Here is a 14,559-nt window from a genome sequence, read left to right on the forward strand (position 1 = left end):
ATGTAGTACTTTACATTTGTCAATGTTAAACTTCATTTGCCACCTCTCAGCCCATCTGTTCAACCTTTCCAGATCCTGTTGCAGCAGCATAGCGTCAGTAGTGTCCTTAACAACCCTGCCAACCTTTGTATCATCTGCAAACTTGGACATTAAACTTGATATCTCATCATCAATATCATTCATAAACACCGAAAACAACAACGGACCCAACACTGAACCCTGAGGAACTCCACTAATAACATTAGTCCACGTTGAGCAGTGTCCATTGATTACCACTCTCTGTCTTCTGCCACTCAACCATCCCCTTATCCATAGCAGCAATTTGCCTCCAATGCCACACTGCTCCAATTTGTGCAGCAGTCTTCCATGTGCAACAGTTTATATTATAAATTATAATATAAACTGTTGCACATTATAATAAATTAGATTATAAACGTAACATAATTAATTAATAGATAACTTGATATGGAAGTTATATAAACAGAACTCGTAGATAATACTTGATACTGAAAAATATATATAGCATTATAACTGTGTTGGGATGCAAGTTTAGGGTTATAATTTCGTACTAAAATTGAAATTTTATTGAAATTAAATCGAAATCATGACTCAGACCAGAGCAGCAAAGCAAAAGGCTCAAGTTAATGGGAGTGCAGTAGCTCAGAGGAGAACTGAGGGGGGGCAGTTGCCCTCTGAATCACAGCCTTTTAAATTGCACTGCTTGCATGATGTTTGTGGAGCAATCGGGTACGGGACATGATATTGCCATGGGAGATGTCTTTGTGTGTGTGCGCGATGCAAGGAGTGTAACGAAATCAGGCGACAACTCAGTGTTGTTATGTGCCTATATGGGAGCTTGAAGGACAGGGTGGATGCCTCGAAGGATCTAAATTGAGAGGCCCATCAAGCCCTCAGCTGCCCACATCAACGCCAGAGCTTGCACTTCGTCATCACACAACACAGCGGCAACCCCCAAAGCAAATGTGCTGGTCCCACAGGAACTAGTAGTTGTTGGTGACTCTATTGTCAGGGAAACAGGGAACATTTTTTTTTTGATTTGGTAGTTGTTGGCGCATCGGCTTCTGTGGCCATATTGCACCTCCCAAGGTTTTTGCAGTACTTTGATCCAAGCCCGAGGCGGGAATCGAACCCGCGACCTTTGGGTTGCCGGGCAGGTACTTGGAAACAGGGAACATGCTTTGTAAAAAGGATAGGTGGAACAGGACCAGGGTATATCTGCCAGGGGCAAAGGTTGATGATGTTGTAGAGCGGATATCATCTTTTAAGGGCACAAAAAGTAATATAGTTGTATACGTTGGCACTAATGATATTAAGAGTAGGAGGCCGGCAGAATTACTTAACAAGTACAGGTCACTGTACTTGTTAAGTAATTTGAAAGTGTCTGAAATTCTGTCCAGACACGATAGGAGGGAGTATATGATGAGAGCAGTGTCGATCAATTCGGCCCTGGAAAGATTGTGCAACAAGTACAGGTCACTGTACTTGTTAAGTAATTTGAAAGTGTCTGAAATTCTGTCCAGACACGATAGGAGGGAGTATATGATGAGAGCAGTGTCGATCAATTCGGCCCTGGAAAGATTGTGCAAGGCTCAAGGGGTAGAATTTTTTTCAGCCTGGTCTGTACTTGTTAACAGGAGAGACTGCTTCTACAGGGATGGAATACACTTAAATAGAAAGGGTTCAAGAATATTTGCGGATGCTATCGAGGCAGTGTTAGGTAGGTCAGAAAACTGCTAGCTTGGGAAGATACAAGGACTAATAGATTAACAGTAGCCACTGGCAGAGGTGAAAGTGATTCTTGCAATGCTTCTATTGGAATGAGCAGAAGCCTGGAAAACAAGATGCAGGATATTTCAGAGACTGCTGGGAGTCATTGCGGTACAAGTAAACACATAGGTTCTGTTAGGGTAGCTAAGAATAGGAACAGGTGCATGTATACTTGCATGTGCACCAATGCTAGGAGTTTGGTAAATAAATTTGAGGTATTGCTCAAAGCTGTTGTTTCTTTGTTATTCGATTTTTAGGAGCATTAGCAAATAAGGCCATATTGCTCCGGGATATGCAGTGGTCATTCCCTGACCTTTCCGCATCCTCCGTATTTGGTGGTAACGGGCACGAACCTCGGTCTAATAAAGAAGCGTGTGCTATGCAATGCTGCTCCTTCCCACCTGGCTACAGAGTCACCTATTGCTCAAAGCATCAAAGGCGGATATTGTTGAGATATCAGAGACAGGGTGTCACACAGATATAAGGAATGCAGAACTGGAATTTGGGGAGTACAACATCTACAGAAAGGATAGGAAGGGAGGAGGGGTTATGCTATTAGTTAAGAAACACATAAAATCCAAGGAAGTGAAGCCAGTCGACATCACTGGACAGTACAGTGTCGAGTTAATTTAGTGTGACATAAGCATTGGGAGATCAAAATTGAGAGTAGTAGTGTGCTACAGGCCTAATGACTCTGATGAGTATAATAAGAAACTGTACAGGGAAATAGAGTGGGCCAGTAAATCAGAGAGTCTTATAATGGGGGATTTTAATTTCCCAGATATTGACTGGAATTTGTGGGTTGGCCACTCACACACTAGCAAGGCTTTTTGGATTTATTGGATGATTGTTTTCTAAATCAGCATGTTCAGCAGGCAACTAGAGGGAGTAATACTCTTGATTTGATTATCAGTAGTGATTCTTCATGCATCAAGAATCTGCAGATAAAGGAACCACTAGGTGGCAGTGCTGAAGTGGGATTTACTCAAAGAGGTAACTACCATCAGGGGTAAAGGGAAGGGTTATTGCTTTCGTAAAGGCAACTATGATGGTCTGAAACAGTATTTAAATTCTATACAGTGGGACCAACTGATGATGTTACCAACAGCAAATTCAAAATGGGAAGCATTCAAAGAACTTATCTTGGAAGACTTTACTAGGCTTTACATACCAACTAAGAAATATTGTTCAAGGTTTAGGCCTAAATGGATGTCAGATGAACTAATGAGATATATGGCAGAAAGAAAAATGTATGGGATACATATAAATTAACACGTAAAACAGAAGCTTATGATAGATATAAGTTGATCTGTAACCAAGTTACAAAGGAGGTTAGGCAGGTGAAGGCAGATTACGAGAAATCTTTGGCAAGGGATGCAAAGAAAGACAGCAAAGAGTTCTTTGCTTATGTAAACTCTAGAAGGAAAGGGATGAATCAGATTGGTCCACTTGATATCGATGGTTCAACTGTTGATGATCCTTCTCAGGTGTCTAACAAACTAAATGAGTATTCTGCATCTACATTCACACATGGAGTTATTCGGAAAGGGGAATGCCAGAGGTGAAGTAAACTCTGGCAGTGAGCTAGATGATTTTGTAATAACTCAGAGGAAAGTGGAGCAGAAATTGTTGAGGATAAACAAAAAAAAGGCACCTGGGGTGGATGGGATCTATTCAGTTATATTACAGGAGGCAGCAAAGGAAGTAAGCAAACCCTTAGCCATATTTATGAGAGGTTCTTTGGACTCAGGGGAGGTACCCATAGACTGGAGATGTGCAAATATAATCCCAATTCACAAAGGAGGATCAAAAGGCTGACACAAGTAATTATAGACCTGTGAGTTTAACTTCTGTTCCAGGAAAATTAATGGAGGCACTGGTTAAAGAAGTACTGCAGGATCACCTAGACCAGACTTCAGTTATCGCTCGGACACAGCATGGTTTTGTTAAGGGGAAGTCTTGCCTGATCAATTTGATTGGATACTATGATGTGGTCACAAAAGAACTGGATGCAGGGAATAACTTTGATATTATATACTTGGATCTTAGAAAGGCTTTTGATACTGTTTCACATGGAAGACTGCTGCACAAATTGGAGCAGTGTGGCATTGGAGGCAAATTTCTGCTATGGATAAAGCGGTGGTTGAGGGGGAGAAGACAGAGTGGTAATCAATGGACACTGCTTATCGTAGACTAATGTTATTAGTGGAGTCCCTCAGGGTTCAGTATTGGGTCCATTATTGTTTTCTGTATTTATAAACAATATTGATGATGGTACATCAAGCTTAATCTCCAAGTTTGCAGACGATACAAAGGTTGGCAGGGTTGTGAAGGACACTACTGACACTATGCTGCTGCAACAGGATCTGGAAAGGTTGAGCAGATGGGCTGAGTGGTGGCAAACGAAGTTTAACATTGACAAATGTAAAGTACTACATATGGGTAACAGCAACCCCAGAGCAACGTATCAACTCTGTGGTACTGCACTGACAGTGGTAGACAATGAAAAGGACCTGGGGGTAATTGTGCAGGAAGATATGAAGTTCTCTGAGCAGTGCAGATGGGCTTGCAAGAGTAGCTCATGGTGACTTGTCAATGACATACAGGAATTTTTCTAGCAGGGATAAGGAGGTGATTATTCACTTGTATAAGGCAGTGGTCAGGCCACACCTTGAGTACTGTATACAGGTCTGGAGGCCTCATTTCAAGAAGAATGTAGAGCTGCTGGAACGAGTACAGAGAAGGGCAACAAGATTAGTGAATGGAACAAATGGTTGCTCTTACAAAGAAAGGCTTAAGTTTTGCGAATTACAGTGTCTGGAGACTAGGCACTGGCAAGGTGATCTGATAGAGGTGTATAAAGCCTTGAGTGGCTTGAGCATGCTCAATGCTGATGGGATTCTTCCTCCTGCTCAGAATAATCACCTGAGAGGACATAAATTCAAACTGAGCAAAGACAGATGTAGGATAGATGTGTGGAAATTTGCCTTTAGCCAGCAGGTAGTTGGTAGGTGGAACAGACTTCCATCCCTTGCTGTGGAAGTTGATAGCCTAAATAAATTTAAGGCTCAGCTGGACAGGTATTTCAAACGAACGGAGTGGTGAAGTGGATGCCCCCCCCCCTTTGGTTGATGTTGCATAAGCTTGCTTTCTTGCATCATATGCCTCTACTAAAGCTAATGCTTTTAAGTTTTTGAGCAAGAAGGTTCTGTGGAAAAGGTGCACATTGTAACCAGACAACTGCTGTTGCACCATGATAATACACAAGCTCACACTGTATTTTTGGGAAGCAATTTCTCATGTTTGATTTCTGATAGACAAGAAAAACAGATCTGAAGTTTTTTCTTGACAAGATTGTATCCAGATTTAACAGAAAACAACTCATTTTGGGTGTGTGGAGGAATTCCATCAGCATATACTCATGGCACTAAAATCAATATCAATAAATAAGGTCCCAGAAGTGTTTCTAATTATGGCAGAAGAGAACAGTTAAATGCAAAACTGCCCAAGGGAACTTTCAATTGAGGGGACAAAAGCAAATTACAGGAAAGATCAGTTTTATCTTATTTATAGTCTTACCTTTTTTGTCTTACTTATAAGTCATTCCCAAGGAATGACTTATAAGTAAGACAAAATTATTTCATCAAGGTATTTCAAGGGAAGAAAAGCAAATAACTACAAAAATTAATTTTATCTTGCTTATAAAAGTCATTCCTAGAATTTTTTAGCTTCACTTCATACACCTTTAAAATAATCTGATGTTTCTATGCCTACATGTGGTATTGCACACTGTACAATCCTCTAGTCACGATTCTGTGAAGTGCCTGACCATCCTTTAATTTAGCCCAAACTTGTTGCTGTGTTTTTGAAAATTAAAATGTGATGTCTCTTGAAATTGATTTTGGAGAGATGGCAGCGAAATTAAGCAGTCAAAATATTTGGTATTAGTAGTGGTATATGATGCAAGGAAGCAAGGCTACACGGCATCAACCAAAAAAAAAAAAAAAAAAGCTACCTATTTTTCCATCCCCTCTAATAATTTGTCTAACTGTATTTACTTATATTGACAATGTTAATTTAACAAAATTATATATTATTTATTTTAACATCATATTATGTCAGAAAACAGGTTTACATGAAATCAGGACAAAATAATATTACTGAAAGTTTTCTGCTAACACTAGGATTTACATTCAAAATTAGGCAATCCTAGAAAACTAGACTGTCTGGTCATTCTCACAATCTACTCATGTTCCACAGCTGACTCTCTACTTATTCTAAGGCAATCCAACCAAACTCAACCCAACCCTAGAATACACACAACATGCCCGATGGCCTTAGTTAGCTGTCTTCATACTTACCTTAAAACAATAACACCAATTTTTACATACTTTTCACCATAATTCAGGCTACCCAGTATATATATGAACTTTTTGGTACCAAAATGAAATATCATAACTCAAAAATCCCATTTAAGTGAATGCAATGAATTTTTATTTTAAATTAATAAGTTTTTCCTGCACAAATACATATATAATTTATACAAATAATAAATTACATTCATTAAAATAATTTAAAAATGTAAACTGAGATGCACTTACATAAAGGTAGAAAAGATGAAGACAGCGACACAGAAGAATCATCACATTTGTCACTTACAAATTCAAAAGTTGATTCACCATTTGTATCATCACTGACTTCCTCCATCATAATTCTTTAAACACCAAAATATAAAATAAAATAAACTTGATAAACTATGATACTACAGATTTCAGTAACATGATTATCATTACAAATCATCTACTAAAATAACTGAGTGTTCATATAAACAGTAGTTCATTTACAATGAATTTATGCATTTCAGGTAGGTAGTATTTTTTTTTTTTTTTAAAATAAACCTCATTTTTTACTATTACATATACCAATTAGAGTTAGCGTGGTATTTCACCCTTCTTGAGAAGTTAATGGAGTTAACTGCATTTAAACAGTCAGGATGGTAGGCTGTGTGGGATCCTGGATCATCCAAATGGATAGGTGACTAACAAAGCCAACGGTGATATTTCTTAATCCCAATCAGTGCCTCTTACTTCAAATCTAATCAACAGATCCCTTCCTTCTACCAGCTTCAAGCTGTATAATTTGTTCTATATAAAGCAATACTGTTAGCAATTGTCATTTTCAATTTAGCATTATACAGTCAACTTTCAAAAATCCAGCACCCTTAAGACTGAGAGATAGATCCAGTGGGGTTGAGCAGTTCTGAAGAAGCACATTTCAATGAATATTAGGAACAACAGAACTTAGATATATCTGTAAGCAGTTATGATAACTCGATGGTAGTGTTAGTGGTTAAAAGTGCAAATAACAGTTAAATTTTTTCAATATAAACAAATAGCAATAAACAAAATAATAGTCATGTACTGTAATGACAGTTGCACATGCACCTAACATACCAAACATACTCCACTCAATGCTTCCCATGGTCTTCTGAGAGAAGGATATTAGAATTCAGAACAATCCTTATGCCAAGAAAGCTCCAGGCCATGATGGCATTTCTCCAATTGTTCTAGGTGCAGACACAAAACAGGTACAAATTCAGCACAAAATAACCTCCTGTGTTCCTGAGTTTCCACTTGTTTTTTGTTACCTTTTTATACTTCTTTATTCCATGGGTGTTTTTGAATATGGATAGAAATTTGCTCACATCCAGCCAGTTCCTTAAAAAAAAAAAAAAAAAAGAAGTGCCAAATCCCAACTTTCCAATATCATCCCATTGTAATAATAATAATATGATCTTTATTTGTAAGGTGCAATGATAATGCGGGTACCCAGACTTTATAAAACCCTTCATGGCACTAAGCCAGGGGTTAACAAGCAGCAGAGGTATCATCTCACCACAAATGTAATATAGGATAAATAAATAACAAAGAGCAGATTGTATTTAGTTAAAAATAAAATACAATAATAATAATACATCATATTAAAATAACACAGGATAGTTTTCTCGAATTCCAGTTTCCCTGAAATTCTTGCCGAGCCAGAGTGATCTTACATCAGTTGAGGGTTGTGGAACACAGGTGCAGATCTAAAATGAGCCATCAATACTTTGTCATCTATGATTTTGCATAGGTTGGCATTCAAGGATTGAGCTAGATGGAGCGTCTGAAAGGGGAGGAATCGATCTTTAAAATGTAACCTCAATGGAAGAGTAAGAAGCTTGGGAATGGAGGGGAGTGCTGGTTGGGGGATCTGCCAGCACATGGTGTCCCAAATGTTGGGTGCTGAGATTTTCCAGTGTTCATTTTGATGGTGAAGATTAGTTTTCTTTCATGCATTAAGGCTGCAAATCTGGTTAAATTCAGTGCTTTGGACATTGGTGTTGTGTGAAGTTGTGGTGGGAGATGACACTTCCAGGTGGCCCACTTCAGGAGCCAGTATTCTGCAGCGTGCAATGGTTTGATTATTGTGTCTGTGGCTGAGCCTCACAACTCTACCCCATATAGCACACCTCCAAAGATCATCGTCCTGATTTACATTCTTATCAGATTTGTGTTACGAATATGTAGCAAGTGCTGCTTGGTAACCCACCATTTCCTGTTGAATTAAGCACAGAGTTCTTCTATATGATGATGGAATCTTAATTTTCGTCTGCAGCTGAGCCCCACAACTCTACCCCATACAGTACACCTCCGAAGATCATTGTCCTGATATACGTTCTTATCAGACTTGTGTTATGAATATGTAGCAAATGCTGCTATCTCTATTCATCAACCATCAACTTGAAATCTTCCATCTGATCAATGGAAAAGTATGGTGAAATTAAAACAATTACTCCTGCCATTTCCAAGGTTTTTTCTTGTTGGACAAAAGGTTTTCTAAACAAGCTCCTAATCTTATGGACTGCCAATTTCTTTTTGCAATTGGACAGTGTAAATTTAAACATACATGTGACTTGAATTACATTTGTCACTTCCAGATGTTTGTTAGGCAAATACATAATTGCTATTTGTAAAATGCATGTTGGTTTTGATTCAGAAGGTGAGCTCATCAAAAAATGTAGCGTGATGTAACACACACAAGTGCGAGACAAAGTCATGAGATCATGACAATAGAGAAAAAGAGAGGAATAGTTAAAAATAGAGTAAAAAGTTCAGAAGTTTAATGGAGTTATAAAAAGCTTATGCTGGATTAGAATGCACAATCGTTTATAAAATTTGTTTTGTGTTATGAGTAGAAAATGTTAAAAGAAAAAGGCCAATAATACTTTGTAGCTTATAAGGTTGACTTATATAATTATTATTAGCAGAGAAAGACTATCAGAAAACGTTGCAGTTCGTATTCTTAATTATTATCAATTTGATGATTTTAGAAAAGAAATATAAATGAAGACTTGAAAGAGAAAATTATACACTCAATCCAAAGCACATTTGAATAAAAGATATGCTATTAAAATTACATTATGCTAATTCAAGTAATGACACAAGAAAATCATAGAAGTTTAGATGAGAAAAACCATCTCAAAAGCTTACATGTAGCTCACCTGTTCTTATCAGCTGTTACTGCCACATATCAAAATTCACTAGATGGAAATACAACACTGAAAAATTTATAAGTGTCCAGTTTTTTTTCTTTATTGCACTGACAGACGAGAGAACAAATGAATTACAGAAGTATTTCTCAAGTTAACGAAACAATATGTTTAGGGATTCCTAGGATTAGTAAGAAGATTTGTGCCAAAAATGAAGAAACCTTGAAATTTTGTGTGTAATCTTGTTAAGAAAGTTAAATATTTAGGAATTGGAGAAAATGCACACAATAGCCAGTTTTTATTCCAACTACTTGCTGTGGATATAATGATAGATGGCTGTCTTCTAACTTCAACCAATGCTGCCATCTCCTAAGGTTTGGTTCTTTCTTCTCTCTTCCTTTTATATATTAACAACCTTCTTCCACTAACTGGAAATCCTGTACACAGTTGTGCTGATGACAGCACCAGACTCCACCAACTGGTTGAAAAACCTTACCTGCATAAACCAGTTCAACTTCTCAAATATCCACTGCCAATTCTTAAATGCTGATGTCCAGATAATTCTCCAATGGTGAAGAAAACTCATTCCTGTCTTATTTCTCACAACAAAGCCTGAGGTCATTTTGACACTAGACAAGGTCATATATCTCCACTGAGGACCACCCTGACTTTTAATCTCCCTCAACATAAGCACATCACAAGTATTTCTTCGATATCAAAAAAACTGGGTTTTCTTTTTTCCTCTCAGTGTTACTTTTTCCTAAATAACTAACACTGTACAAATTTCAAACCTGCTCTACCATGGAATATTGTTCCCACATCTGGGGTGGTTCCCCCAAAAACTCTCTCAAGCTCCTAGACTATTCAAGAAGAGCAGTCAGGTTTATTAATGACCCATCTCTTACAAGGTCCCTTCAACTCTCTCACAGATGTTCAGTTTCTGCCATGTGCCATTTCTATAGATAGTTCCATGTGCACTATAATTCTGAATTGGCATAATTAATTTCACTACTCTCTTCCAAACCAGTCTGAACGCATCTTTCCAGTCAATATCCATTCACTGTCTAAACACCAAACTAACAACTAACTTTTTCTCTTTCCCATTTATCCCATCTGCTACAGTTTTCTGGAACAAGCTTCCAGAAAAGTAGCAGAAAATTATAATCTACAGTAATACAGTTCTAATGCTAACAGTATCTTCTGTCAGCAAAATCTTTAACCCACACATTGTAACTAAGTACTAAAGGTTCTAATACCTTTCATGTTTGAATTTTGCTTTAAAAAAATGGAGGATAAAAACATTATTTTCAAGGAATAATTACAAGATGTGTGCAATCTTTATTAATTTACATGACATTTTAATATTTTAAAATGTCTGTGGAAAAATTCAACATCACACATAATAACAAAGGTCATTAATTTTCATCTTTTCAGCCATTATAACATCATGGAGCTGACCAGTTGTATGACTAAATTATGTCAGCAAAATCCTTAGTTGTATGGAATTAAATCTGCTGTTTGTGTATCAACAAGTCACTGTTTATGGAAGAGATTAACCCTTGAATATCCAATGCCAATTCCTTAAATGCCAGTCTCTAGGTAATTCTCCAATGGGACAAAGATAACTTAGTTAACTTTAATCTTTCTAAGACTCAGACCTGTACGAATTCTAGCAAAAAAAGTCTACTGCTCCAATTCTGATCTTCAGTGACCATCAGATTACTAAACAAGGTCATATATCTCTACTGAAGATCACTCTGACTTATCTAATGCAAAGAAAACAATGTTTCCTCTGCATCAAAAAACTCAGTCCTATGCTCTAAATGGTCATCAACTCATAGAAGCACAATATAACCAGCCAATATTTCACTAAATTATGAATTTTTCTGAAGAATAAAAATACTAAAAGAAATGTCACATTTTTTGCACAGATCCTTAAAGAAAAATATGATTAATAATATGTGTTGGAAGTTTTTGGAAAACGAGCCTGATTTTTAGAGAATTCTGAATTATAAAGACTGCATTTTACAGTTCCCTGTGCTATGAAAGAAAATGATTCAAGCAGAACCAAATCAGAACTTAAACTTGCTGCAATTTTTCAAGATTTCCTTAAAATTTCCAATTTTAACAACCATTCAAATGGAAGAATAACCAGATTCACATATGGTTATGTTGCCATAAGTAAAATCATCTCTTGCCATTAACTGATTTAATTAATGTGCAGAAGGAGGGAAGAGAAGAGACCATTTCTTAGCCATTTCCAGAGTGAGTTTGATGAACGCATTTTGGGTGGGTGGGTAGGCAGTATGCTTTTAGCTAGTGGCTGGCTCTGTGGAGAAAGTAAGTTCATTAAAGTTTTTAAATTTTAAAAATTAAAACTCTTTCATCAATACTTTTAAATATTAATTTATTTTTATTTTGACAAATCAAAATAAGAATAAATTAATTTTGATTGCCCAGAATTATAATGAAATTATTATTCAAAAACCAGATCAAAATTTAAAGAAAAAAAAACAAAACAAAACAAATTCATTCAATTTCTTCCTTTGACATGATAATATCTTCTACATCTATTTATATATCACTTAATTTAATTTTATTAACTTTTGGATTTAAATTTTGGAGAATTTCTGCTTTTGTAATTTCAAATTGCACAACAGTACCTAGCGGTACAATCTTTTCCAATTTCATACTGCCATTTATTATAAACTGTCTACAATTACTGTGAAACACATATGAGATGGCAGCAGATACATGATTAAGGCAATTTTTATAGACAGATACATTATTTGAAACATAATTGAAATTACGTTGAAAAACATATATACACAGGTACTCCAGACAAGGTAAAGTGCTGCACTAGAAATTAAGGAAGTGTTATAGGCCTACTTTTATAATTCAGTTATATTCCATTATTGCGCTTCTTTATAAATAAAAACCCCCTCCCCACTTTCCAAGAGACAAGTACATTACTAATCATTTAAATAAATAGCACCATACTCCTCTAGTGGAGAGCACTATTTATTTGATGTTAAAAAATTATTTATTGAAATAAATAGGAACGTACAGGCAACCCCCGTATAACACGGTTTATAACACCATTTCGCTCTAACACAATTGAAAAATTGTGGCAATCCTTGCACATGGCACTTATATAACACGGTTAGAGAATTACAGCAATCCTCGCACAATGTAGTACTTACAAATAACACGGTTAGAAAATTACGGCAAACCTCGTTTAACATGGTATTTTTGAGCTTTTGTGCAAGGGAAATTCTGCTATTATGTTGAATGTAATTTTTCAACATTTCCATTCTTTTTTGTGAATCTCTTCTGTTGACTTGCTAGTTGTTATGAAAAAAATATTACTGGGAAATCCCCGTGTTAGGTTCTGTGCTATTGAACTTGTGCTTGTTTGAGATCATAAAAAATGTGACTTCAAAACGTGCAGTTTGTGACTTTTAAGGCGACATTTATAAATTTTTCCAGGTATGTATTACTAAACATTGTTCTTAAGAACCATATTGGAATAATTTCTTCGTTGTGAATTAAATTCCAGCCCTTATGCCTATATTAAATTTCCTTATGCCTAAGGAAAGTAAAAAAGCACCGCTCGAAAGAAACTTTCTCTCTCTAAAATCAAAGATACAAATTTTGGATCGTCTAAAAAAAAAGGGGACAAGGTATCATATGAAGCATATTTGGTGGAAATGGCATCGTAGTCAAACCAAATCAATTCAGAGGATGACAGTACAGATGAAAGTTCTGAAGTTCCAAAATTTACACTAAAAAGCATACAGGAAGGCATAAACTTAGCCAAGCAATTAGAATTTTATTTTTTGAATGCAGATCCTTCGACTGAAAGAAGCACAAAGTTCAAAAATGCTTAGCTCCATACCACGAAATTCACAAAGGTCTAGCAAGCAAAAGCAAACAAACCCAGATTACTAATTTTTTAAAGAGAGCAAAAGATACACAAAATCTAGATGCTGCAGAAGAAAGTTCAGAAGGTGAAGATATTCAGCAACAGAGAAAACATTCTCATTTGTGCTTAGCAGTGATGAAGAGGAAGAAAATTTAATTAACGTATATTATCTGACATATTATGTATCACAGTTTGTAAAACGTTTGTTCAGTTATTACTATTTTTAATAAAAATTAAGTTTCTGATAGTTATTAAAAAAAAATGGCATATTTTTGTTAGTTTTTGGTATGTAATCCCCCTTTTTTGTACTTGTTCTTAGTCCCGTATAACAAGATTTCACACTACAGAGATTTTATAGGAACTTAACAAACGCATTATACGAGGGTTACCTGTATAATTTTCTTTAAACAGTTTCCCCTGTATAATATGCAGCAAAATTCATTAAACAAGTAAAGCTGGCTCCAAGTGATAAAACTATAATCACCTAAACTGGTTTCTGAGGTTTGTCATACAAGCAGTACAATTAAATGAAAAATACTAACTCAACATTCTTCTAGACAGAATGCACTCAAGCATTATCATGGCTAGGTAAAGAGCAGGAAACAAACATTGAATATACAGCCACTCCCCGACTTACGTAAGGGTTGCATTCCATTGAACTCTACGCAAACTGAATTTTACATAAGTCAGGATTTCCCTAAATGCTTATGCAACACTTGCAACTATGCGTGCTGAATTTGATTGAAGCAAAAAAATAAATGTTCGACGAACATGTAAATAGAATTATTTATTCAATTTTTTCATTTCATGCAGAGGAAAAATTACAAAGTGTACAAAATTACAAAAACAGAGAGGAGACAGGCATAACTTCAGCAAGTTTTACCTTTTCAGCATCATTGCCAAAACCAATGTCTCCAGCTGATAAGTATGCCGCTGGGGAAGTTGAGGGCTGTGGAGATTTTAGAAGGGGTTTTTTCCAACACATCACAAAATTCTCCTAGCTGCAGAATCGACACCAGTGACTTCACCGCATACTTTAATGTTTTGAAAACCAGCACGATTCTTGAACCTATTAAACCACCCACTTCTTGCCACAAACTTGCCTTGGGGTTCACCGTACTTATCCTTAATTTCTTCATAAATACTTGCTTTTGCTTGAATGGCCATTGGACTTAGGGGCACTTGCTTCTGACGCTGATTTTCCATCCTTATTATTAATAGCTTTTCCATCTTCGATATAGCCTGAATGCTGTTTTGTGATCACTGTTGATCCTTTAACAAATGTTCTTTTACATGTGCACTGTCCCTTAAAATAGTA

The 14,559-nt window shown here is 36.3% G+C and overlaps 1 protein-coding gene across 2 annotated transcripts in view; it reads right to left on the minus strand.

Annotated features, from left to right (window-relative positions):
* The window catches only part of LOC150083330 (protein PRRC1-like), a 122,821-nt gene that overhangs the window by 43,152 nt on the left and 65,110 nt on the right, over nt 1-14,559 (minus strand). For both annotated transcript variants that reach the window (XM_090377979.1, XM_090377978.1), the window contains exon 2: nt 6,390-6,502. In XM_090377979.1, coding sequence (XP_090234105.1) covers nt 6,390-6,498 — 109 coding nt within the window. In that variant the 5' untranslated portion in view covers nt 6,499-6,502. The remainder of the gene's footprint in view (nt 1-6,389; nt 6,503-14,559) is intronic.

This window comes from Mastigoproctus giganteus, chromosome 7 (assembly GCF_048544385.1).
Source record: "Mastigoproctus giganteus isolate SK-2022 chromosome 7, ASM4854438v1, whole genome shotgun sequence".
Lineage (NCBI taxonomy): Eukaryota > Metazoa > Arthropoda > Arachnida > Uropygi > Thelyphonidae > Mastigoproctus > Mastigoproctus giganteus.